Source organism: Chelonoidis abingdonii, chromosome 17, assembly GCF_003597395.2.
Source record: "Chelonoidis abingdonii isolate Lonesome George chromosome 17, CheloAbing_2.0, whole genome shotgun sequence".
In the NCBI taxonomy this organism is placed as follows: Eukaryota; Metazoa; Chordata; order Testudines; family Testudinidae; genus Chelonoidis; species Chelonoidis abingdonii.
In genome coordinates this window covers 16,537,086-16,563,776 of record NC_133785.1, presented here as the reverse complement: position 1 = coordinate 16,563,776, position 26,691 = coordinate 16,537,086, and the positions used below count along the sequence as shown (strand labels likewise).

Here is a 26,691-nt window from a genome sequence, read left to right as displayed (position 1 = left end):
TTTTTTCCTGCATGGGACAGGCCCTGACTGAAACACTGCTTCAGATACGCTTCGTGCATAGACACTCCAAGCCTTTTCTTGGCAACTTTACCACTATGCACTAATACAGAATGGATGTTAGGAACACTACCTTGTGTATCAGATTTCCTCATGATGCCTGAAGAGCACTGTTTACTCCAATGCTTTTTAGATGGACTAATTTTGTACTATGTGGTCAAAAATACCTCTTGCTTGTGACATTAAGTCCTACCTGGAGTTTTTTGCAAGGTGATATGCAGAGGCGGAACTGGGCTTGTGCCATTCTGTGTTGACTACACAAAGCTTTTGCCAAAACAGTTCCTCTAGGTTTAAAGTGGCGGTGCTGTCTAACCTGGAACACGAGTGAAATTGAGTCGAGGCGATACAGAAAGCTGTAAACAGGACTGGGGAGAAGGGATTGCAACTAAAGCTTCAGATCTGTGACTAGGTCTCATTGATTGGTGGTAATTTGAGACAGACCTCTTGTTAAAGGTGCAGGAGTTAACACCCGAATTCTAGCAGAGCTCCACTGATTTTTTGATAAGCTTGTTGTACTGCCTTTATTAAGAGGCAGTTTTTTGGTATAAGTATAAAGTGACTTTAAGAGGTCCCTTAAAGATCTCAATGTCTGACACCTTGAAAGCTTGTGTCTCAACAGAAGTTGGTCCAATAAGGTGGGTGAGGTAAAACCTTTTGTCTCTATAAATGCGCAACCTACTTGTGCTCCTTATTGGCTTAAAAAATCTGTTCACCTTTGTAACTCAAATTTACACTGGAGGTGTTCTCCAATAGAGAGGCTACGCCAGTGGTCCCCATCCTTTGTGACCAGTAGCACATTCATGTTTTCAGAAGAGCATGGTGAGCACCAGCTTAAGGCTTATTTTGTATTTGTACATTAAATATTACATTATATGAATCCAGAGAAGAAAAAAGCTGGAGAAAAGCCATGAGGACAGAGCACACTGGTGCCTGCAGCCCTAGAGTACTGTCCCCAGCAGACGTGGGGTCCCAGATTCTCTTCTCTGCTGGGCACCAGGTGGGCCCCGCACCTGCCAGGGACCGAGAATACCAGCACCTGCAGCCCCAGAAATCTGTCCCCAGCAGGTGCGGGGCTGTGGCTTCTCTCCCAGCAGGTGTGGGGCCTGCCTAGCTCCCAATAGGGGAGCAGAACACTGCACCCACAGCCTGAGTTCTGTCCCCAGCAGGTCCCCTGCTGGGCACTAGGTGGGCACACAAGTGCCCTAGTGGGTGCCACAGTGCCTGTGGGCACCACATTGGAGGCCACTGGACTACACAATGAGTCCAAAAGGAAGCTCAGCTAAAGAAAGATTGCAGCATCCACTTGTCACTGACTTTTCCATTTGCTTCCACTCAAAGCCTCCTGCCCAGGCCATCTTAGAGAGTCTCACCTCAGAGGGACAGCAGTGAAATAACTGGAAAGTGGGTGGCAAGAAAGCCTCCCAGAAAGCATCTATGGCAGAGTTCTACTTCTCTGGATCCCCTAACACTGAAATTGTGGCATATGTGCATGAGGTAATGCATACCCTATGCCTGACTTGCTATAGCAGGGTAGAATGTTTGTAGTGGAAAAAGCTAAGATTTTGATGCTGTTGGATTGGGTTGTGAATAGTCTGAGTCAGCAATATTTCAATCTAGTTCACCTAGCTGTAGCAAGTTCTGTTTTAAGACCAATAAAACCTTAGCTTAAAGACAGCTATATTGGACACGTTTAGTGAAATAAGCCTGAGACTCAGATGAAATTGAGGCAAAAGTGATTCTAGTTCTAATTAAAGAGAATGTTGCTTTATAATTTATGCCTTGATTACATTTAGAGGAAGTAAGTGATAAGAGCCTCATTAGCAAGATATTTAGCCATGCTCAAGTTTTGCTTTGTGTAGGTTTAAAGATTACACAAGATTCTAGTTTATGGTGGATAGAGCATGCTTAGTGTTCCAACAGGAGCTTACAAATCCCTTTACTGGAAGATAGTACAGATCTAGAAGACAAGAGCGACTTCAAGAGTAGTTAGGGGTTGCCTCCAGAAATACATCCAACCAAAATTGTCTTCATCACAAGGCATAATCTTTTAATTTAAAGTTATGCTTTAATTCCTGGCGACTCCGGGACAGACCTGACTGGTTAGCAACCATAGAATTAGTGCTAGTTGTCAGGCATTAGGATTCTTTTCCAGTGGAAACTTAGGAGCATTGTGAGATGAGAAACTCAAATTTGTGTGTTTCTTCCCCTAGCTCTAAATAAGGTATCACCTTTAACTAAAGGGTCCAAGTGGGGAGAGGAGTCTATTCCCACATTAGCTCAGAGTAGAATTACAATTTGATATTTGTCCTCCCACACCCTCTACCACCTTTTTGGTGCTGTAAGACCATAAAAAGGATTAAAGATTCTGACTTGCTGACTGGGTAGCCCTCCAAGTAGGTAGGAAGTCAATCCATTTCTAAATATATAACCTGATGCTGAAGTAGTAAGTTGTGTGACATAGTATGTTAATTTTATTGCAACTTTGCCTTATGGCTAGAAAAAGACAGGATCCCCTAAAACTGAAGTAGATAGTAAAGTTAGTATCCCTTCATTATGAGTATGCCTGACTGCAAGTGTTCTCGCCTTCCCGGAAGAGGCAGCTAGATACCTTGGGCCAAAGAGGTTTTAAAGTATCCGATGGAACACAGGAGGCCTCAGTTGGAGTGGCCTGTTAACTGAAGCAGTCCCCAGCACTTCACTGTAGCCTCTTCCCTACAGAGCTACAATAGACCAGCACAGGAAATAGCTGTTTTATGGCTTCCTTGGAAAAGTTTGAACACAGTAAGTTACATCCCTGTTTTACAGTTTTCCCCACTTTAAAGTTCAAGGGTAACTTAATTCTGAGGGGAAACAACCAGTCACTTCACCCTTACAGTATGATGCCTCAGCTAAGAATTAGGAATTCCAAATGGCAACAAATAAGCTAAAAGGTTCCCAGATGCCGGAGTGACCTCTACATTGCTTAATAAGTGTTTACTCACACTGTGTGTAGGTCAAGATAGTTATGAGGCAGCAAGGAGACGACTGCAGAGATAAATGAGCCTATTCAGATATGGCTCAGTCTGATGTCTTCTCTGCAGCAGATGCCAAGTACTAAAGCCAGAGTGGATGGAATTTTTGAAGCCAAAACCAACACATTGGAAATAATCAGTGATTACTGTTTGGGGAAATCCTTGGCTACAATGTTCACTTTGATTCAGTTTTTCCATTTGGAGTCACTGTATTAACAGGAAGAAATCCCCATTCATGCAGCCCTGCACAGTTCAGCCGAGCTCTGCTATGTACTGAAATAGGTTTTAAAGCAAGGTGAGTTTAAGTTGTGTTCATAATCTGGCATGATCAAATCTTCATGTTACCAGTCACTATTTTAAAGTCTTTAGCGCATGTGCAAGACCCAAGATTGATTTTTATCTTTATATATGCACTGATTCCTAAGCAAATTTCTACTGTGGTCTTGATAGATTAATAATTTGTATATTTTTGTTGCAATATGTCAAGCATGTCAGTATGACACCAAGTGGCAAGATTTAATGGAGAAAGACATCCTATACACACTAAGTTTCATGTAATGTGCAGTTGTCATATCAGTATCTTACAGTTTAAGAGAATAGAAATTCAGCTATTCTGATCTCATTTCCTCAGACAGAGGGACAGATGGCAAGCAGTATAAAACCTAGCCTCTGCAGGTAAGCATTCAGTTGCTTTGTGCATCTGAGTGACTTAACCAATGGATATGGCAGGATCTTAGGGTATGGCTCCACTTGAAGTGCGAGTGTGGTCACAGCGCCAGCTCTCCCAGCGCTGCATGTACTCCACATCCTCTACAGCTCCAGCTTGCAGTGCAGCTCCCAGCGCGGCGGCACTGTTTACACAGAGGCTTTACAGCACTGTATCTCGCAGCACTCAGGGGGTGTTTTTTTCACAGCCCTGAGCGTGAAAGTTGCAGCACTGTAAAGCGCCAGTGTAGCCATGGCCTAGTCAGCTTTCGGCATGCATAGAGTTGCTCTCGTCAGGCAAAGTCAACAAGTGCTAACAGTGGTGTTGATTTGATCCTATAATGGCAGTTGAACTCCCTATTTCAGTGTAATCTACTATAATTTTATGTTTCTGATCTGGGTAGGCACTGCATGTGTCTAGAACAGTGGTCTCCAAACTTTGGATTGTGCACCCTATCAGTAAAAAAAATTTGATCATGCACCCCCAATATATGTACTACTATATTATGTAAATTATAATAGAAATAAAAAAGGATAATGTATTTTTATTAACAGTACAAAGACTTTTGCTCAAAGTATTTTTAATGAGTAATGTGATTGAATATGCTTATTTCTGAAAATCTTGGTTCAATACTGATACAGCAATCTGAAGGTCTGGATTAGGGTGAGGGAGGACTCTCAGGGCTGAGGCAGGCAGGAGGTGCAGAGCATTTACCTGGGGCAGCTCCTGTTTGGCACAGGGGGTGTGCAGGTGGCTGTGCAGTGCAGCGCACTCCCAGAATCGTGGCCATGGGGGTGGTGTCCCCCCCCTGCAAGCAGGGCTATCTGGAATACAGGGCTTTAGGGACTGCAGGGCCCTGGCCTGCAGCTCTAAAGCCCCTTTCGGAATGTGGCCCTGAGTCCTCCAGCCTGTGGAGGAGCAGGGGCAGCCACGCAGCCTGAGAGAAGTGCCACTGTCTCCTTCAGAGCACTGTTTCTCTGCCCAGCTTTGAAGGGGAAAGCACCATTCTTTCCAGCTGCTGGCTGTGCAGCTGCCCCTGCTCCTCCACAGGCTGGAGGACTTAGGGCCACATTCCAGAAGGGGCTTTAGAGCTGCAGGCCAAGGCCCTGTGGCCCTCTTAGCCCATGGCCCTGCAGCCCCTAAAGCCCCTGTTGTTCCAGGTGGCCCTGCCTGTGGGGGATGGGGCAGCTTCCCCACTCACTCATTCCCTCCCTCCCTCAGCTGCTCTTCCCCTCCTGCCATGCTCCTCAACAGATCTTGCACACTTAAGGTGACCAGACAGCAAATGTGAAAAAAAAAAATGAGGACAGGTGGTGGGGGGAGGGTAATAGGACAGTATGTAAGACCCACCCCAGAGTTGGGACTGTCCTTATAAAATAGGGACATTGTCACTCTATGCACACCCCACTTTGGAGACCACTGGTCTAGAAGATGCACTGCAGCAGAGTTTAAATAGAAGCTAGTCAGTTACACCATGGCTGCATCCACTCCAGTCATGGAGATGTGCCCAAATTGCATAAACCAAGACTTTTCTTGACAACACTCCCTCCTGCAAATAAGATTCAGACAACCTGCACAGCAATTGCGACAGCATCCAAGAAAGTTTGGTCTGTTAGACACATAAGGTGTATATTTTGCCTGCATTCAAGTCATACTGACTACATGGTTGGGGAAATCAAGCCCTCAAAGTCTTTGCACTCTACATTTAAAGATAATTAGAAGGGAAGAAATTTTTTCAAATCTTACAAAAGCTGCTTTGTATTTCTGCTATGACTTTTGGATATTTCCTGTGTTTGAGCCAAGTTTAGAGAGTACCCCCCAGAACACTGATAATCCCAACTGTCAGTATGACAAAACAGCTTCTAGTATCACATCCTTTAAGGTGGCTGAGCCATAAGACAGAAAACTCAAGTGTTCTCCAGCCCTTTAGGTATGAAGTGACTCCCCCTCCACTTCCAGACTTGAAGTTCTGTACATGTCACACTATAACCAGAGCAAACAGACCACCACAGGAAGCAGCCGTACTTCCATTGGCCCACCAAGTTAAACACAGGTATTCTCCATTGCACAGTTGAGATTTAAGATCTGTACATTTAGCATACAGCAAATGACACTTGTTTATGTAATTTCAACTAGAAGTTGCTAACATAAGGAATAAGAATGTTGGCTTAAAGCCCAGATAACTTGTCTGATCATGGTGGCCACTGTCAGACAATCCCCTTTTGAGAAGCTTCCAAAAAACAAGGATAGCAGTGATAAATCTGTATGGAATACATTCTGCATGGGTGGTCTCCAAGCACCTTAAGAAGGGCCATATGGGATTATTAAAGCTCTGGGCACATTAACCACAGCTGTTTAACGCTTACGTGAGCAGAATAAACGGCCACATATTGTAGTTTAGACATGAGTTTTTATTACATATAGGATTTTATATCAAGCACATAGTGAGCTTTGTAAGCTAGTTTTAAAAAGGGGTGGGGGAGGACTGGTTCAATGACTTTTTTGCAAAAATTGCTAAATTTAGTTTTTCAACCAGCTCTAGCTGCTAGTGAGCAACTCCACTTGTTAATGTTTTTAGACAGCTATATTAGGTTAGTTTTTGGCCATGCAGTAGGTAATCTGTTTTATTTTGAGCAGCAGTTTCTGCTTTTATATTAGTCTAGCCAAACTTTCATTCATCCTTCAGAGCATTTTGTCTAGTGTTCACAAGCCATTCCTCTGCCAGCTAACTTGTATTCAGCCAATTACTTAATTTGTGATAAGGCAGCAGAGCCTCTTAATAGTGACTGTTTCGTGACAGTGAGGTCAGAGAGTTGCCCTGCTCTAGAGTGGAACAAGATTCAATTGCTAAGTGTTTAGAATTAATCCAGAGGCAATGCCATTTTCATCCTCCAGCACATGATAGGATTTAAGATTCTCTATTCTTCCAGGACTAAAGGCTACACTATTGCATTTGTGCTGTACTTGGAATTTGAGCAAGTAACCATATCCAAGCTCTAAGAGCAGCTAGCATTACTGCATTTATTAACAGATTAGGATGCAATTCATTACAGTCAATAATTCACTTGACATTGTTCTTGTCTGCGGCCGAGATCTAGTCTGACTGCAAACTGTTACAAACTGGGGTCAGGACCCCTCAAGGGGTTGTGAGGTTATTACATGGGGGGGCCCATGAGCTGTCAGCCTCCACCCCAAATCCTGGTTTGCCTCCAGCATTTATAATGGTGTTAAATACATAAGAAGAGTGTTTTTAATTTGTAAGGGGGAGGGTCACAGAGGCTTGCTGTGTGAAAGGGGCCACCAGTACAAAAGTTTGAGCGCCACTTGTTTACTTTTACAAAGCATGTATTTTATAGCTATGTATTCCTCTGCCCATTCTGGCACCTTAAAATGAGGCACAAGTAGCCTATACTGAGGTTCTCAACCTTAGAGGGCCTCTCTGCCCCAACAGGTTATAAAACCACCATAGCCCACATGTGCCACAACTAGTTTTCTGCACATAAGTGAGAGTCAGTGTTAGGGGGTAACAAGCAGGGCAATTGCCTGGGGGGCCCATGCCACAGGGGCTCTTGTGAATTTACACTGCTCAGGCTTTGGCTTCAGCCCTGGGTGACTGGACTCTGTCCCAAGCTTCAGGCCCATGCAGTGAGGCTTCAGCTTTCTGCCCTGGGCCCCAGTGAGTCTAATGCTGGACCATACTTGGAGGACCCTCTGAAACTTGGCTCACATGTTGCAAACCACTGGCCTGTATGCCAGTTTTGTAGATTTCATTTGCTATTGGATTCAAATGAGGAGGAGAAGTCACCAAGGCTGCAGTAACTCAAGGAGCCATTGTTTAGTTTGGAAGCTAGCTAAGCTGGCACAATGCTTTGTTGCCTAGACACAGGATGCTATTGCAAGTTAAGATGTCTTCAGGAAAGTCAAGGTCTTAACATGACTTGTGATCCAGCTCTGCATCAGCCAGTTTCATCATGAATAGGAAGGAAGGTGGATCACAACTTCAAAGATGTGTGTGTACACACAAGGAGTGTTCCTAGACTAGACCAGACCAAGTCTGAATTTCAGGGTTGGCAATGCATCTTTATAATGCATTCAATTCAGCTGTTTTACTCAAATGCAAATTCCAGAGATTAAGTTTAAGGATCCATGTTATTTAACCATTGCAGCAATGCAGAGTTGGTTTAAGGGTTTGAATGCTTCTCCCAGAAGTTATTTTACATAATCCCATAAGAGTGAACGAGGCTAGCGCTGGCCTGCACAGGCCAGTCTACTTCCTTGGAGTCTACAAGTTTCAGCTTTGGCTGTACATCTCATGCTGGAAGAGAGACTTTAAAAGTTCGTCTGTTAAGCGGAGATAGTTACTCCACTTCATCAAAGAATCAAGACTTTTGAAAGCATTCAAAAAACCACACAGTTGCCTGCACATGCCAGGCACATTTAGTTAGGGGGAGATACCATCCACATATGGTGCAAATACCTTTAGCTGATGAACAGGGTGGTCTGTTTTAGCCTCAGGTGTATGTTTCAGTCTGAATACTTTCTTTGTCCAATTGTAGGTTTCAGAAGCTTGTGATGTCTCTACAGCCCCAGTATGAAAAGTACCATAGCTTGTTAAAGCCTATATTTGTGTAATAAATGGGTTAATTAAAAATTAAATGTTTAAGCTTCCTCTCCACTCCAGGCAATGTATTTTCAGCCAATAGTGTGGAAGTTTAATTCAAAGTTTCCCTACACCCCACACACTTAACATGTTTTCCTAGTGTAATTCAGGTTCAATTACAACTTTTGGCACCACAACTCAGAAAGTGTTCTTCCTATTTTAAGTATCAGAGGAGTAGCGGTGTTAGTCTGGATCTGTAAAAGCATCAAAGAATCCTGTGGCACCTTATAGACTAACAGATACGCATCCAATGAAGTGGGTATTCACTCACGAAAGCTCATGCTCCAAAACGTCTGTTAGTCTATAAGGTGCCACAGGATTCTTTGCTGCTTTTCCCATTTTAAAATGTTGAGCTCCCAGCTTGCCAGTACTATGGTAAAGCAATGTTAGTTAGGCAAAGATTGTAATGGCTTTGGCTAACATCTCATGCCACACTAGTGAGACTGCATCTATAGACTTCTTATAGCATGTATGAGCAGCTCAATGAAGACACAGCAATGCTAAGATTACCAAAAACATTGCTTTCAACTCAGATCTGCTGCTTGGTTCATGTCTGCCAACTTAAAGCTTAAACTCACTGTGGGATCTATAATGGCAAAAGCAACCTGACTCTTATTCCCTCTTATATCCCAAATTGTTTATGTTCAAGGCTAATTACCCTGTCCAGCCTCTGTTAAGGTAGTAGGGTTGCCAGGTATCACCAAGGGGATAGTTTATCCTAGCCTCCGAGAATCTTTGGCATGCAAGAAGAGAATGACTTGCAACTCTGAGTAGACATCCAGTTGCAGGGCTGGCAGTTACACAATTTTTTCTGCTCTATTAACTGAGCAGATCTGAAACACTGAACCCCCATAATGCTTCTGAAGAGTAACTCCTGTTCTCCAAGTTCACTGGAAAACCTGACACTAGTCCAGAATTGCATAATAGATGGACTAGCACTGAAAGTTACAGTAAAAGTTAAATCCCACATTAGTTGGTTCTGTTGTAGAGTTATCAGGGGCTTACCAATGTCAGAATACCCCAGCTGCCAACTTACCCTTCTATTGAACTCAGCACATTTCTTGTCAGAACACATGCAATCCAGACAATTATAAAGCCAACTTCAGCATAGATTACCTACTGGCAGCTACAGTTTGCACCTCAGCTACAGACCATGACGAGGAAGCAATCAAGAAGTGTTTCACAGAAAGATTCTAGAGTCAGTGCATTGATTTGACTAGAGTGGCCTGAGCCATCTTCTCTAGAGGTAAGAGCCATAGGAGTAGTCTGGAGACATCCTATCCAATATCCTGAGCCATCATTCCATTTTAGGAGCACCTACCCACATTGCTAGACACCCTTTTGAAAGTCCTCCATTTTATTCCATATCTAGTATGTGTGATGGCTGTAGAGCCTGCTGGCAGCTCACTACTAGCATCTGTTGATTCCTTATTCACGAATAACCCTAAAGGTTTGTTGGCCTGCATTTATTGTACCTAAGATCTTAGCTAAGGTACAGTCTAGACAATTTAAACTGGTTAAGTGAATGGTTTGTATTCACACTCTAAAGCTCTGAAGGAGCCATGTGTCCAGCCTCTTGAAGCATTAGGTTAGACAAAGCACTTAATCTGTAGCAACTGAGTACTTTATTCTGCTGATTGTTAGTTCAGAAGTAAGTGGGGCCAGAGAGGAAAGTGTGCTTAACCACCACACTATCACCATCCTCTATGTGTACGAAAGGGAAACAGTTATGTATGAGCTTCCCAAATTGGGATGTTCTCAAAAGCCTAGGCATTCATTTAATGTGCTAAGCCACTCTGTACCAGTAGCCTGTAAGCACCTTTGGACCCTGCTCAGTTGTCTTAACTGCATCTCCCTCAGCTGGCATCATGTGCACTCTGGCACACTAAGTGAATAAAAGTGGTAAAAGTTCATGAGAACTCTTAGTTCAGGAGGCACATGTACTCCTGTCTGTGGAATGGCAGATGTCTGCAAATCATTAGCCTGTTTAGTAATACCTGTGTAACATCTACTTGAGACAGCACCAAGGTCAGGCTTGTCTATACCTATAGACTAGAGCTTGGGGGAGTGAACTGAAATAAGGGATTTAAATAAGTATCTTCCTCTGTGCAAATAGCAGAATAGGCTAGACTATAAAAGCATTTGGAAGGCAGGTTTACTGCAGCTGCCTGCCTTCAGAAAGGAGACTTTACTTTAAAGCAAAATGGACATTGTCCACACCCAGATTTGTATATTGCAACAAAGGCCCTGAAGCTTTGCTGTAAAGTGTACAAGATATTCCAGTTCTAGAGTAAAGGGTCTTCAGGCCATAAAGTAATGGCTTGTGCTGGCACTCCCTTGTTTGCTTTCAAGCCATCAGGCTATGATGTTTTAAGTTTGTTCATTCAGATTTCATCAGCATAGAACCACTATAGCTGTGACTACCATTCCATCAACTTAACAGATTGATTGACCTGCACCCAGTTATGATGCTGGTTGACAGAAGAGGAGCTGGCTGGACCATCATACATCAGATTATGGAGTCTCCCTAGTTCTTTGGGCTTTGTGCCAGCCTTAAGACTACTAGTACCAGACATATGGTATTCCATTTTAGCTATCTCTAGGTTCAGTCAAAGGGCAAGATGTGATGTTTATGAAGGTGTAATTGCCACTGCCTCCTCCCAGAAGAGTTTTAGTCTACAGCCAGCAGAGAGTTAGTAATTTACATGGCATTTGGCTTTAGGATCAGGCATGGAAGGGAGATATGGACCAAGTATGGTAGTGCTGCAGCAACAGGAGTTTTGATCACTTGAAGTGCTTCTCAAATGACAGCACAACTCCATGAACTTCCTTGCTTCCACTAGCTGGGAGTGCCATACAAAACCAAAGTTCTCCTGTGTGCTAGGTGCCACTTTCCCACAAGCCTAATTCTCCCAGAAGAGTTACTTAAAGTGACTCAATTATTGATTATCCTGAAGGTAAGTGGTTGGTTTGATTTGTACTAGTTTCCATCACTATCAGATTAGCTTGAGCCTGGTTTGTAGCACAACAGTGCCCTTTAAAATATAGCCTTAGAAACACTATTAGGTGTCCCCTTAGGAGTAGGCTACAAAGCAAGAGCAGCTGACAGTGTTCTGGTTAATCTGAAGTGGTCTGACCAGGGGCTCTTGAGATGGGTCCTAGAGCACAAACAGCAAGGTTTAAGATACTATACCCTGTGCCACTCCAGGTATATCTACCATGCAATTAAAAACTAGGGCTAGGTCACTTGGGCTCAGGCTAAAGGAATGTTTAATTGCATGGAAAGTGTTTGGGCTCAGGCTCCAGCCTGAGCTCTGGGACCCTGTGGGGGGGGGGGGGACGGTCCCATAATCCAGGCTCTAGCCTGAGCCCAAGTGTCTATACCTCAATTAAATAGCCCCTTAGCCTGAGTTGGCAGGCACAGGCCAGCTGCAGGGGTCTAACTGCAGTGCAGACATTTCCTTCAGCGTATCCTGTCCCAGCTTCACTGGCAGTAGGTCATCTTCTACCTTAGTTTTTAAATTTAGCAGCTTAACTTTAAGGCTTCCAATGTGCCATGCACATATGGCCCAAGCACTGACAAGAGGTCACTTAAGATGGACTGATATTTGAACCTCAAATCACTGTTGAGACAGGTAATTAATTGAAACCTTATCTACCTAAATCAGTATATATGAAAATGGGGTGTAAACATGTTAGTCACAAATTAGTAGAGAGGGTGGCTTCATTGTCAACTATGTAAATAACATATCAAAGTTAAATAAAGTGTCCCCACTCCACCCAGGTTCAATAAAACATCCTGGGTTTTTAATTGCAACGTGAAAGTTGGAAGCTGTTCTGACAGCCTGTGGTGAAAACACCAATACCCCACCCCATACACGTGCAGTCCATAATAGTATGCCACTAATCCGGTGTAACTGTTGCAAGTTAGAAGCTGCTACCCAGTAGAGCTCAAGAAAGTTACACCCTAAACCAATTTGTTCTATTTGTTCACAGGAGGTGTATGCTGGAATGCAGCTTATCAGTGCATTCTTGGCACAACTGAGTCAGTTTATTCAATGACAAAGGGTGTGACAGGAAGTGGTTTTTAGAAGTAATCCACCCATGGCAACAGGAGCTCTACTTGTCTGCTGTGTACTGGAAACTCAGACATCTAGAAACAGCTAGAGCTGTTAGTTCCTATAGACAGGAGAGTCTAAATGGCACAGTCTTCTAATCAGCATGCAGTTGAAAGGCAGTTGGTAACATCCTTGGAGCAACAGAAGCCACAACTGTTAGATGTCAGAGCTGACAGCTTGTTCAGCTACAGCAAAGGTCCCCAGAAGCCTAGGGATAAGCCAGCTGCTTTTGCTTCCTAGTTCTACTTCTAAAAGGAAAGTGGCAAATTAGGGAAAGCTAGTTACCTGGGATAGCCAGCTTGCCCCCCTGCCTTCAGTACAGAATTGGAGTTACACTGCTTCCCTTAGAAGCTCCATAGTTCAGAGTGTCATAACTGCAGCGAGCCCTTGTAGCCCATATGTCCACCACGATATCAATTGTCAAGAGTTCCTGAAGGACTGCCACTCTGGCTGGTTAAACAATGTATGTAGAAAAACACTTATAGTATTTAAAATTAAGTTTGGAATTGACAGCCTGTATTAAGCCCTGAACTATAATCTATTTTTTAAACAATTAATAAAACCTCAGCAGCAAAGTCGAACTACTGAGCTGCTGTAAGACACTGGGTGAGCACCTGGAACCAGAGAATCTGAAGTGTTAAGCACTAAGCCAGCCTTTAACAGTAGCATGGATATTTGTCATTTCCAATTATTCAAGTAGAGAAAACAAGTTTTCCACTGCCAACTACATGTCAGAATGAGAACCAGTAGTTCTCAAATCTTGAAGGACATGGTGACCAAATAGTTCTGTTCACTACAGTTAAGACTTAAAGCATTAAATGCAAGATATAACTTTTAGATCATGTGTAATCAGCTCTGAGCTAAGAGGTGAAAACAAGTTTAGAATCCAGTACATTTAAACTAAAAAAACTGTCCTGTTTGTGCAATGTAACTGAATGCCAGTCACCAACCCATGAAGCTTAATAGCAGCCAGAAGTGTAAATTTAGAAGAATTCTTCCATCAACCTAGCCATGTATATACCAGGCATTAGTCCAGCTTCACTAGTTCTCAGGGATGTGAATTTCACATCCCTGGAGCAATGTAGCAAGGTGAATTTAAAACTTAAGTGCAAGTGTATCCCTCTGGTTAGCAAAAAGGATAAGGAAGTCAAATCTTCAAGAGTTGAGTACAAGTCAGTTTCCTGCTTGATTTAATCACTCCAACCTGTTGCCACCTCCACTGAGCCATAAAGTTAAGCAGCAGAAGTTGTTTTAGCTTTGCAGTTCTTTGGGTAGGTAAGAAGTGGTTCTTCAAAGAAATTACTTCAGGGCATGAGTTTATGGTTTCTAATCACTAACCCTGCTTGATGTTTTAATCTAGTGCTCTATACAGAAATCAGTTCCTTCCCATTAGGAGCTGCTAGATACTTATGCTTGGTCTAGATTACAGATGTCACTCACGTGTGATTTTTCCATACCCCTGAATGACTTATGCCAACCATAACCCCCCCAAGTAAACAGTGTTGTCAGTGGGAGAGCTTCTCCCACTGACATAGCTAGTCTCATGGAGTTAAGCCAATGGGAGAACTATCATCTTAAAGAGTCTTCACCAGATGTGTAACAGCAATGTCACTGCAAGTTTGTAGCGTAGGCCTGCCCATAGCAAATTCAGATCAGGCATAGGTAGGAAAGTTACCTTGCTTCTTTTACTACCCCTAGAAGACTGAGGAGGAATAAGGAATTGGCTAAAGGGTTGCTATTTAAATATTCTTTAATTCCCCCAGTGTCTTCAAAAAGAGGATTTGATACAATACTGAAGTGGGACTGCATTGTATCTTAATGGTTTCGTCAACTGCTATGTCATTTACCTGGAGACCTAAGAGCCCTATAATAGGATTGTTAGAATTTGATCCCTAAAAGGAAGTGTTATGGTAAGAGTGTCTGCATCAGCTTTGCACTAGTCTACACCTGCTGGGCTGTTCGAAAGTGGTCAGGACTCCTCAGCAAAGTTTAGTACTATACATTTTACCAAGTAAAATTTGTCTGCTAATAAGATGACATCTGCATTCCCAAAGCAAGGTAGGAGATTTAGAAAAAGTGCTTGTGCATGTGTGACTATTGGGACTCGATACTGGAATGTATAAGTTGGCCAAGATGAACAACTTATGCGTTTAAGTAGCTAACATGTTAGTCTTCATTATGTACTGCATATGTATGCTTACACTAGTTGAGGTCAAATCAGAAATAGTGGCCAGAAGAGACCAATTCTCTTATAGTGCAGGAACTCAGAGGAGATTCCTATGTGTTTGGTATGAGAGAGGTTGAGAAACAGCAACAAATTCTCCAGGTCTAAATAGTTGACCTTGGTGTCAAAGTTTACAGTGCTTTAGGCTATGACAGCCATTTGCTGTCCATGCATTGCACAACCAGCCACTAGAAATCTTGCTTCCAGACTTAGTGTCAGATACAAAAATCCCACTCAAGTATCTTAAGCCATAGGGGTAATGCCTAGAGGTTTGTGTAGTAGATTTGAGGAATTGCTCTTGCTTGTAAGAAGCCAGGAAGAGTGGAGAAGTGTCCTCTATTTTTGCCTGTGGAACAGTCAACTTTAGACATAAAAGTTCCCATATTAAAATCCTAGCAATACAAGCAAGGCTCGAGGGACTTACTCTAGCACAGCTGCCAGTCTTGTCTCATTTAAAACTGCAACTCTAGGATTAGTATTATGAATCAAGTTTAGTTGATGGCAGCCATTAGACTTCATGTGAAACTAAGCTGAAGCAAGACTTGCATGCTGACCTAGTCGAAGCACTGTGTTACAAGATGGTTGAAGTGAAAATTCACTAATATCACATGCAAAGCACTATATTTTGGAACAAATCAGTTGCACGAACACAAAATGGGAAACGATTGCCTAACTAGGAAGAAAAGGTTCAGCAGAAGAGGCCCTGGGGATTATAGTGGATCACGCTAAATGAGTCAGTGTAATAGTGTTGCAAAAAAGCAAACATTGAGATTTATTAGCGGGAGTATTGTAAGCAAGAATTCTTCCAGTATTTATCAGGCCTCAAAACTGGAGTACTCTGTCCAGCTCTGGGCACACCACTCTGGTAAAGATGAATATATTGGAGCAACAAAATTTGAGGTCTAGAACACATGACCTATGAGAAAAGATGGAAAGAACAGGGTTTTTTATTCTGAAGAGAAGACCAAGGTGGGACATGACCTTTTAATGTACTTGAAGACTTGTTACAATGAGAAAAACGACAAGTAGTTCTTGTGCTTAGCTACCCTTACAGCTAGGAAGCCCCCCTTGCTGCAATTTAAGCCCATTACTATGTATCCTGTCTTCAGTAGTTAGGGAGAAGTTGTTTCCTAGGGAAGCTGGGGAATGTCACTGGAGGTTTAAGAACAGGTTAGACAAGCCTGTCAGAGGATATCTAGTTAATATTCAGTCCTACCTCAGAGCAGTGAGCTGAGCTAGATCTATCAAGGTCCCTTCCAGTCCTGCATTTCTATGCCTAACTAGCCATTTGTTTTTAATAGGCAGCCTTGTGCAGTTAGTGACAATAGGTGCTTAACTAGCTACTCAATGCTACTAGATTCTATTACTGCAAGATGTTTCCTTTAAACTTTATGTACATGAAAACTCTTTAGTGTTATGATTCACTTTACATTTGCAGGGTTAGAGTAATGGGGCCCTACATGTGAACTCTCCTTGGTGAGGATCTTGTCACAGCTTTCAGCCTGAGACACTGCTCCTAGGAAAGCACTGCAGATCCCCATGGTTCCAAGCAGAGGGGAAAGGAGCTCAGCTCCCTCTATACTGGAAGACAAGTCCTCCAACCCAGTAAGTGAAGCTCAGCTAGACAGCTTTTTTCTGTAAAAGATCTGAAACATCTTGTAGCATATGTAACAAGATCCCACATTTGGCTTTGCACAAACAGATACTCTGTCTTGAAGAAGTCTAACCTGTGTTTATAGGAAGAGGATATGAAGTAGCAGGACTCATCCCCACTTTTACCTAATGCATGGCTAGCTTTGGCTATGCTTGAAGACATACAAGCAATACAAGCAGTTGGTCTGCTGTCCCAGTTTCCCCCCTGGCGGTAGCCCATCCCTAGGAAATGGGATGGACATCACTCAGAAGACAAGCTGAAAAGTCTTATTACTCTTCTCCTTGTGTCCAAGAGCGCTCTTTAAATCTGTTTCATTTTCTGGTTATCCTACCAGGAGTCATGGGTACAGTGAGTTTAACCCTGTAGATGCAACAGCCACTGACATTTAATTCTAGGTCTACTGGCACTGAACTCTATCTACTAGCCCAGATGTACGTTATCGGGTCTCTTCTGTCTGGAGCTCAATTACACAAGTCTACTTATTGTTCTGTTCAAGTATCTTAAAAGCAACTCAGATTTGTGGGGCCCTGTTATCAGTGCATCAATGGCATTTTGTGAACCCACCATCACAAACTGAGAAGTCACAGGTAACCACACAGTGGGAAGCATTCACATGCATGTGATGTTCTCCAACACAAGTGGATGGCTATTTAGTTATGGCTAACAAGACTCCATAATGCTACAAATACACAAGCTAAATCAAATTCCTATGTGTTCACTGTGTCTGCTTCATTTATTTGTGGGTCAAGTAGCAGAGATTCTCCTTCCCACTGTTTGAGTTCCTTAGATTCCAAGCTAGCAGTATACTCCAGAGTAGTTTCTATAGGATGTGGTACCAGCTATGGCATACCTTTGTGCAGTACATTTTGGATAGAAAACAGTTTTCAGAGACAAGCAACAGAATGTAAAACATACAACTGAGGATGACTGCATCAAGACCAGGTGGACACACAAGACTGAGCAAACAGAGGTTGTCATTGACTGTCAGTTGGTGAGGGGAGAAGAGCCACTGTTGCAATCCTTTTCCTTGTAGGAAACTGTCTTTCACAAGGACCCTTGTTAGCCAAGGGAGAGGATGACATGGACAGACTAAGACAGGGTTTCTCAACCCATAGGACATGACCCAAAATTGGGTCAAAAAGTGTCCTGCCCCTCACTAATCCTGCAATAGTAGCTCCTGCAATTCTGGTCAGGCTCAGCTCCAGGCACTGCACCCTGGTGCACAGGGTCACAGAGCTGCTTGTGTTTGGTCCAGCTACACTTTGTCATGATGGGGAGCCAGCCATGCCTAGTTTGAGTGGGTGGTATTGTGACTCCATGCAGCTCAACATGGGAAGCAGGGAGTTGATCCCAGCTAGTCCTGTGCAACAGGACCCACCACTAAGGCACATGGGTGCTTGTTCAGTGTATATATTATATGTTGGGGTAAGAAATATTTATGAAGCTGTTCTGGGGGGGTTGCACCAGAACTATTTACTGGTTTTAATAGGCCATTAAGGTTCACAAATGCCTCCAACTTCAGTGGCTCTTTGAGGTTAGGGTTGAAGTCTGGTGACAAGGAGATATGGGAAGCTTTAGCTACAGAATGCTTAGGGCAGTAGCTGAAGAGTACTCAGTGCTACCAAACTGTATCTGCTTAGTTTCACCAGGCCTGTGTCTTTACTGAAGAGGGTTTTCACAGTGAAGAAGTCACTGTAAGATCTTGGGAGGCCACCTCCTTGTACTTTACACTATGAGGCAACTATGCCTCTCAGCTAAGCTACAGTATCTTGTCTCCAGTAAGATTTTGTACTGGGCTGGAGAATCCATGTTGCTTACCCTGTGATAGAGACTCCCTTGTTAAGCAGCAAGACAAAACTCAAGTTTCAGTGGTCTATACACAGTGTTAGAAAGATTAATGCTGTAACCATCACTAATCCTGGCAACTTGATGCCAAGCTGTCAGATTTAATGTAATCTGTTAAGTGGAACTAAATTTGATTACTGGAATTCACTTATGGAGTCTTCCCTCTCCTGAACTTGATCTGTCATCATCTATTGCTGTGCTGTTAGCTTCCTACAGTCATTACTGACAACCTCAGTCCCAGCAGACTGCCCCACAAGACACTTTTGCTCAAACTTTTGTTTTAATGCTGTTCTGGGTCCCATAGATGAAGAAATCTAACCAGTTTCATCAAGCCTTGAGTTAAATCCCTCTTTGTTCCTGCTATGCAGCATTTTGTAATTGACACCCAGGACAACTGCATGCATCTGCATAGCACACATTGCCCAAAACATTAACTGCCACTAAGGTTGTATCCTCCTGCAACCTTAAGAGAAACTCTTCATCACGTTATCCATTCCAGCCAATACACCCTTGACTACTCCAACAGTTCAATTTCTACCTCCAATACATAACAGAATGCACCCAAAACTAAATTTGCACTCTAAGCAAAACCAGTGACCTCATGCATTTGAGAAGGCAACACACAGCCATAGTGTTGCTGAGGCACAATATTGAATCAGCACATCATAAGCAACACAATAGCTGACATTCTAGGAGTTGTCTGGAAGACAATGTCATACTCCGCCCCCCCCGGCCAATAAATGTTTAGTCAGAAAGATTTGGTGAAGTACCTTCAGACAGATCAGCTTGTAGCAGTTATCACAGTAGTTTTCCTGAGTAGCTCAATCTAATTTCTGCAAGCTCTGTGCTTTAGAGCCTAGCAATAGGCTTCTTTAGGAAGTCTATTTACATAGATCAGGGCTCACACCTTAAGGCCAATGTTTGCTCCAGTGCTGGTTTCACTTTAGTGCAGGAATGCAACTAGTAGGTTTGACACTTGAGGTAAAAAACTGATTTCAGTTAATAGGTGTTAGTTTGTTGGCTACCATTTGTCTAGAAGAAACATTATGCTTCTATCAGCTCAATTGCTTTTGATCTCATGTCGTCTACTTGGAGTGTTGTTCTCTTTAGGAGAGATGCAAAGTTGCTGAGTTTAGCTAGGGTAGAATGTTCAGCAGCACTTCTATACAAGCAAGATCTGGCTTGAAGACTACTTTACCTGAATTTCATGGTCCATCTCCTTAAAGGGATTGAGGGTCCATAGCTCAGTTTCGTTTTCTGAACTCAATGCATATGCTTCCTTGTCTCACTATTAAGAACATTAAGCTGTAGAACAGTTTGACAGGAATGGGGACTTTATCCCCCATATGATGCTCTACATTGGGGTGGCCAACCTGATGCTGAGAAAGGGCCAGAATTTACTAGTGTACATTGCCAAAGAGCCACAGTATATGTCAGCAGCCCCCACATCAGCTCCCAGTGCCTCCCACCCACCAGCAGCCCTGCCAATCAGCACCTCCCTATCAGCTGTTTTGGACATACACAAGGGGTGGAGTGGGGCAGAGCCAGGGGTTGAACAGTGAGCATCTCCCCCCTCCTCACTCCTGCACATTAGAAAGTTGGCACCTATAGCTCCAGCCCCAGAGTCCGTGCCTATACAAGGAGCCACATATTAATGTCTGAAGAGCTGCATGTGGCTCCAGAGCCACAGGCTGGCCACTCCTGCTCTACAGTGGTAGAACTTAGTGGTATGGATTGTGTTGCTGCAGGACAGTGCTCCATCAGTAAGGAGGAGACATGAAAACTGAGCCTGAGCAGACTAGTCAATTCACTGGAGCACTGCTGCTCCAAGCTAGCATGTTTCTCAAGGGAGCTCCTGTGGACAAAGACATAGGTATAATATTGTTAGGGCAGGGAATACATTTACAAAACGAAAGGGAAGCAGCTTGCTTAGTTTTAGAGGAGGCTGGTTGCCAAAATAAACTCAGTTTGCAGTAAAGTTTCTTAACCCTCAGCCACTGGAAAGATGAACTTCACTTGTTGAGAGAGCAAGCATCAGCTATGTTTGCACAATTACCAGAAATTCATGAGTGAATAATTAATGGATTCTTTAATCATTTCCTCTACCTAGTAGGCTATGTAGGTCTGCAAAGCATTAAAGCTATGGTGCCAAATAAAAATATGTATGTTTCCAATTAAAAATGCAACCAGGCATAAGACTGGAGTATTTTTCTATAATTATATGAAGTCTAGTAGTTTAGAATGAGGGCACTATACAGCCCAGTTTTAACATGCATTTTTAGTTCTGTGGACCTTCCATGTTAGAACATGGAGTAACAACATTGAGTCCAAATTCTGCATAAGCTCAAGAAGAGTCTGATATTTAGAAGTCAAGTCTCTTCTATACTGAAGCTATATTTCCTTGCTCCCTTGAGAGGGAATGTATAAGAGCATTTACCTTATACGAGATGCCTTATTCATCCTATATCACCCACAGTTCACTGAAGCTAGAGCAGGGTGGGGGGATTTTTAGATTAATCCATCTTCAGCAGGATCATTATAAGCATTAATACACTCACATCTGGAAACCAGTAATTGTGACTAAGCCTGAACTGCTATCCATTTGGAAGTCACTTATGAAATGGGTATTATACTCTTGCTTGAAGGGTTATGTTTTAGTTGCATGCCAACAAATTGAGATCCAATGCAGATTTCATCAGTATAATCTACATATTAGACATGTAGTCACTCAAGCATGATGCTAATTAAAGCAAGCTGTAGAATTTCAGAGTCACCAAATGTGTATGCTAGCTCCCATGTAATTAATCTAGTTCTTTCCTTTGTCTTATCATTGTGTTCCTGTCACGGAGTTCGTTACACTCATGAGTCTTATTGACAAGGTTTCCTATAAACACACAACTATGAAGCCTTTTAAATAAAACAGCATATTAGACTGAACTTTTGAAACAACCTACCATGTCATATCTAGCAAAGTGAAGTTTTCCCAATGTTCATTTACCACTAAGATAGTGAAGTATCAATACCACACAATAGGCAATTGAGACCTCAAAGTTCGTTCAGTTGAGGAATTTATGCTGGTCATAAAGTGTCAGCCTGATATTTTAGATTATCTGGTTTGATTACTTTTGAGGCAACATTGTCTGTTTAGTGACATTTGAGACCTTGTCTTCACTATGGGAAAAATGCCAAGTTAAAATCCTAGAGAAGACAAAGGCAGTTTCATGTGACAAAGCCATTAGCTCAACCTACTAACTCATCTGAAAGCAAATGGTTCTCTTTAGGATTTTAATTCATTAGAACTTGCATTTAAGTCACTTTTGTTCCTAGCGAAGGATCACCCCAAGCATTGCTGGCTAACCTAGAGCAGTTAAACACCAAGCATAGCTCATTAGTAAGAGGTTTAAGAAAAAATGTGCTTTAGGCCAGGTTTGAAGGATTCAAGCTATAACCCAGGAAGAATTACTGAGTATTTCAGAAAATTAAGCTCTATAATGAGGGGAAAAAGTAGTCAACCAGCAACTTTCACCTATTTTTCCTTCATAATAAGTTTCACTTAGAGGCATTTCCTTCTCTTTAGAATAGGCTCAGTGAGTTCCCTCCCTCACCCCTGCCCCCTCAGTCCCTTCCTTCTTTCAAACTCCCCTGCCCCCCCCCTTCAAGCAGACCATCACTACAAGACAGGAGTCCTCTACCCATAGTTCAAGGGTAAGACAGACCTATCTTTCAAAGGTGTGAACAGTTCATAAAACTTAACCTCATGATCACTGGTTGGTCAATTCTATTGACCACAGAATTAAGCTTGAACTCCTACCCCTCTAGTCTCCAGAGGTGATCCTGGCAGTTACAGGCCAGTAAGCTTAATTTCAGAACCAGGCAAACTGATTGAAACTATAAGAACAGATTTATCAGACACATAGCTGAGCACCATTTGTTGGTGAAGCATTGCAGCTTTTGTAAGAGAAATCATGCCTTGCCAATCTACCAGAATTCCAGAGTCAACACATACAGCCAAGGGTGATCCAGTGGCTAAACCGTCCAGAAAGCCTCTGACACTAAGGTCATGGTCCCTCAACAAAGGTTCTTAAGCCAGGTAAGCAGACATAGGATAAGAGGAAAGGTCCTCTCATGGATCAGTAACTGGTTGAAAGTCACGAAATAAAGGGTAGGAATAAATGGTCATTTTTCAGAATTAAAAGAAGTAAATAGCAGGATTCCCCACATATCTGTACTGGGATCAGTGCTGTTGAATATATATACGCAATTTGGAAAAATGGGATAAACAGTGAGGTGAGTAATTTTGCAGTCTGCTTTGGACTTACAAAGAGTTACAAGGGATCTCAAAACTTGGTGTATGGACAATAAAATAGCAGATAAGATTCAGTGTTGATAAATGCAAAACGATCCCAACTACAGATCCAAGCACTTTGTATCCAAGTTACCTGTTACCACCCAGGAAAGATCTTGGAGTCATTGTGGATAATGAAAACATTAGCTTTTTTGACTGCACATTGTTTGCTCAATGTTAGGAACAATTAGGAAAGGAACAGAGAAAAAATGCCACTACATAAACCTATGTATGTTCTGGTCACCCCATCTCAAAACAGATTAGAATTGGAAGAGGTAAAGAGAAGGAACAGCTTCCATAACAGGAGAAATTAAACTGGACTTGTCAGTTTGGTGGTAAGACAGAATATGAGAAGTCTATAAAACCATGAATGATGTGGAGAAGGTGAATAGGGCAGTGTTATTTACACCTTCACATCAGAACCAGGAGTCACCCAATTAAATTAATAGGCAGAAAGTTCAAAACATAAGTACTTCACAACACTCCCTGGCAAGGAGTTCCAAAAGCTGACTATGTGGAGAAGGCCAAAACCATAACAGTGCAAAACAAATTAGAAAACTTCATGGAGCAGCTATTAGCCAAGATGGTCAGGGATGTAACCCCATGCTTTGGGAGTCCTTAGCCTCTGATTGCCAGAAGCTAGTAGTGGACGACTAGGGATGGATCACTTGATGGCTTTTTTTTATAATTCCCTCTGAAGCACCTGGTACCAGCCATTGTCAGAAGACAGGACATTGGGCTAGATGGACCATTGGTCTAACCTCATACGACCATTCTTGCGTTGAACTGCCAGGAAACCATTAGGCACTTCATGCCCACAACCATGTCATCTGGAGTGTGACCACAGGCTAAGGCCTAATCAACTTTAGCATCTGGAGCATCGATCAAGCCCTCAAGAGAACGGAGCATGGCAGAGGCTGCTCAGTATGGCACCTTTGTGTTAATGCCACGCACAAACCCAAATCTTGAGCAACACTGCCTATACAGGCACCCTTTGGTATAGAGGTGAGTATACCAGCCAAGCTATAGTCACAGCTCAAGAACAGCTGTTCCTTTGCTCACATCTGCTTGGACTTCACAAGGGCCAAAGGTCTGCTCTGTTGTATTTCTCCAGTTAATAGTCTATTGCAAGCAAATGAAAGATCAGTGATGGCCTTAGCTTGTTTTCAGTAGAATCAGCAGTGGGACCTTTGTTATCAGCATAACCCCTGCAAAGCACTCAAATCACAGCAGCTGAGAGAGTGTGGCTCTACCTGCCGGGAGAGAGGCAGCACAGCAAATCCTGTCTTCCTGAACAAGGCAGTCTTTATTTCCCCTATGGACAGAATAGGCCTAGCCAACCTCTGGGCAGGCCAGAGACCTGAGAGTAGACAACGTTGGAGTTTAAGTCTCAGAGAGTCATGTAAGGCAGTACAAGTGTGTCAGAGCATCCTGGGATTTAGCCAGAACTCCCCTACATGGAGAGCCACACCGCAGATGTGTTAGAGACCCTGGTAAAGGTCCCCTGCCTTGGGAGCTGTCCCTAGTCAGCACTAGGAAAAACCACCTCCCGCAGAGCCAAACACACCTGCCTTAGGAGTGGCAACTGGGTTCCTCCTTAGGGCCTCACCCAACCACCGGGGCCAGGCTACGCCACACCCCAGCACAGGCTCCCCACGCAGGAGCCCTTCCCCTGCCCAGGGTCACCTCCAGCACCGTGCAGCCCCGCAAGGAGGTCGCTCCCAGCACCCTCCCGCACCCCATGGTGGTCTCGGGTGGGTGGCCGGAGGCCTGCGGCAGCTCGGAGGTCAGACGACAGCCCTGTTCCCTTCTGGCCGGGAACGCCCCGGCTCCAGCCCGCAGCAGGAGCGAGCGGCCCACGAGCAGCGTCAGCCGCCGCCCGGCCAGGGAGAGGGACACACCCCGCGCCCCTGACCGACCCGCCAGCCCAGCCCGAGGCAGCCACAGAGGCCGGCTTGTCCCCTCGCTACGCTCGGGCGCGCCCGTCCCGGGGCAGGGCTCCCTCCCCCGCCCGCACTCACCGATGGAGACCAGCTTGATGCTCTCCCGCTCCAGGAACTCGAGCGCCACCGAGACGTTCTCCAGCTGCATCTGGCGGAAGGTGGGGCGCTGGTGGTACTTGCGGTACATGTGCTTCTGGCTCAGCACCTCCAGCAGCGCGATGAGCCGCAGCCCGTCGCTCAGGTCGCTCTGCAGGTTGCCGATGCGCTTGTTCACGCAGCGGAGGTGCTCGTTGCACCAGCGGGTGAACGTGTTCTGCTGGATCCGCTTCCAGGGCGCGTCCTCCGCCAGGTCCTTCTCGGTCACCGGCATGTCTGCCTGCTGCTCCGCCTCGCTGCGGCCCGCGGGCTGCTGCTCGAGCCGCCGAAACTGTAGCGTCTGGCTCCGCGGGCTGCTGCCGCTCCAGCCTCTACCGCGAGCCCCCTGGCCTCGCGCCTGCGCGCTGTCCATGCTGGGCCTGCCGCCCCGCCTTCTCCGGCGATGCGCTAGCAGACTCCGCCCGGGCGCGCTCCCTGCTCGTAGGCGGCGGCGAGCTCAGTGCCAAGCGCACGAAAGGAAACCTGCGGGCGAGGGAGCAGCAGCGTTAGCAGCCGTACCCAGGCAGGGTCCGGGTTTATCGCCCGCCCCTGCCACTGGGACTCACCTGGATGTGCTCCTAGCCAGACTAGAGGCCTGCCTGCTCCCCGGGGTTTAAATACCGCCCGGGGGCGGCCAGAGGTGAGCACAGCTGTGCCGAGGTCAGCGCACCCGGGCTGTGATTGCAGCCCCTTACCATATCATTAGGAATCAGGGATGGAAGACGCCTCCTACCTCGAGCAGGATCTTTGTCCCCTTCAGCGGCGTGAAGAACTTCTGCTGCTTCGTTACCATCTAGTAGTGAGATGAGAGATCTGCTGTGCTGCTAGTGCCAGGTCTCCTAACTAGCTAGGAGGGAAACGCCCGCACTTTGCACTATTACTTTATTGCATTGTTCTATAAACTCAGCCCCTCCAGGGGTGGTGCAGGATTTTGTGATCTAAAGAGGCGTGGGAAAAGGTTGGGTTTGTAGCTAACGTAGTGAGGATAGCCTGCAAACACTTTGAGGCAGGGAGTATACAATGCCAAGGTCAGTGTGTGGGCCCCTGAGGACTCACTCATTCTATTTCTCAGTTTCCGCATGTATTAAATGAGGATTGCAGTGCTGTACATCACAGGAGTTGTTGGCCTTCATTTGTTAGGGCTCGTCTACATGCAGTTTTTGTACCAGTTTATATTATTTTTCAGTGTAGCTGTCTAATTGTGTGGATGCACTTATACTGGTGTAAATCAAATACGGACAGTTAAATTGGTACAAGCACAGTGTGTAGAGGAGCCCTTAATGTTTGTAAAGTGCTTGTCGATCTTTGCATGAGAAGCAGTAAATAAAAACAAAGTAGAATATAGCTGCAAGTTTTGATTACTTGTTTTATATTCCTAAAAACAGTGACATTCTTTGTTATAAAACATGGTAAAATAACCTAGCCATTAAAATCCAGTAGATGTAATATAAGGAGTATAATATCTTTGTGTACATCCCAGTTGCTGTTTCATTATTTTTAAAGGAGTATCAGTGCTCACAACTGTGACAATAGCTTATAGAACTGATCCTGCAATGAGGTCCATGCATGTGGGTGCACGTGTCCAGCTGCACAGAACAAGTTGCAAGATGAGAATTCCAAATCACACATAGTGAGGATTTTGCCACAATTTCAGCCGTTGGTGGCCGTCCCGCATATAGCTGTACCTTTGCAAAACCCCTAGTGTAGCCAGGTTTAAGTGATGCAAACCATAATTTGCAACAATGCAGTTTACTCCAGTTTCAAGCTTGGGTAAGCTCCACAGGTCAAAATAGAGGCTTTAGCTGTCCACAGTAGTGTTTTGTACCAGTGCAGCTATACTAGGGCTGGCCAACAGAGGTGGTCATCCAGGCGAATCCCCAATGCAGACAAGGCCTCTGACTGTAAACTCTTTGGAGCTGGGATTTGTTTTCTTACATGTCTGTAAAATGCTATGTACCCCAATAATGCTATTTAAAGAATAGGAGTTATAACT

The 26,691-nt window shown here is 44.1% G+C and overlaps 1 protein-coding gene across 4 annotated transcripts in view; it reads right to left on the bottom strand.

Annotated features, from left to right (window-relative positions):
* FLNB (filamin B) overlaps nt 1-25,060 on the bottom strand; it is a 108,007-nt gene extending 82,947 nt beyond the window's left edge. For 3 of the 4 annotated variants that reach the window (XM_075073308.1, XM_032801356.2, XM_032801357.2), the window contains exon 1: nt 24,642-25,059. In XM_075073308.1, coding sequence (XP_074929409.1) covers nt 24,642-24,933 — 292 coding nt within the window. In that variant the 5' untranslated portion in view covers nt 24,934-25,059. Of the gene's footprint in view, nt 1-24,641 lie in introns of all 4 variants that reach the window. The other variant, XM_032801353.2, reaches the window with a different exon arrangement.
* Between the last annotated feature and the right edge of the window lie 1,631 nt (nt 25,061-26,691).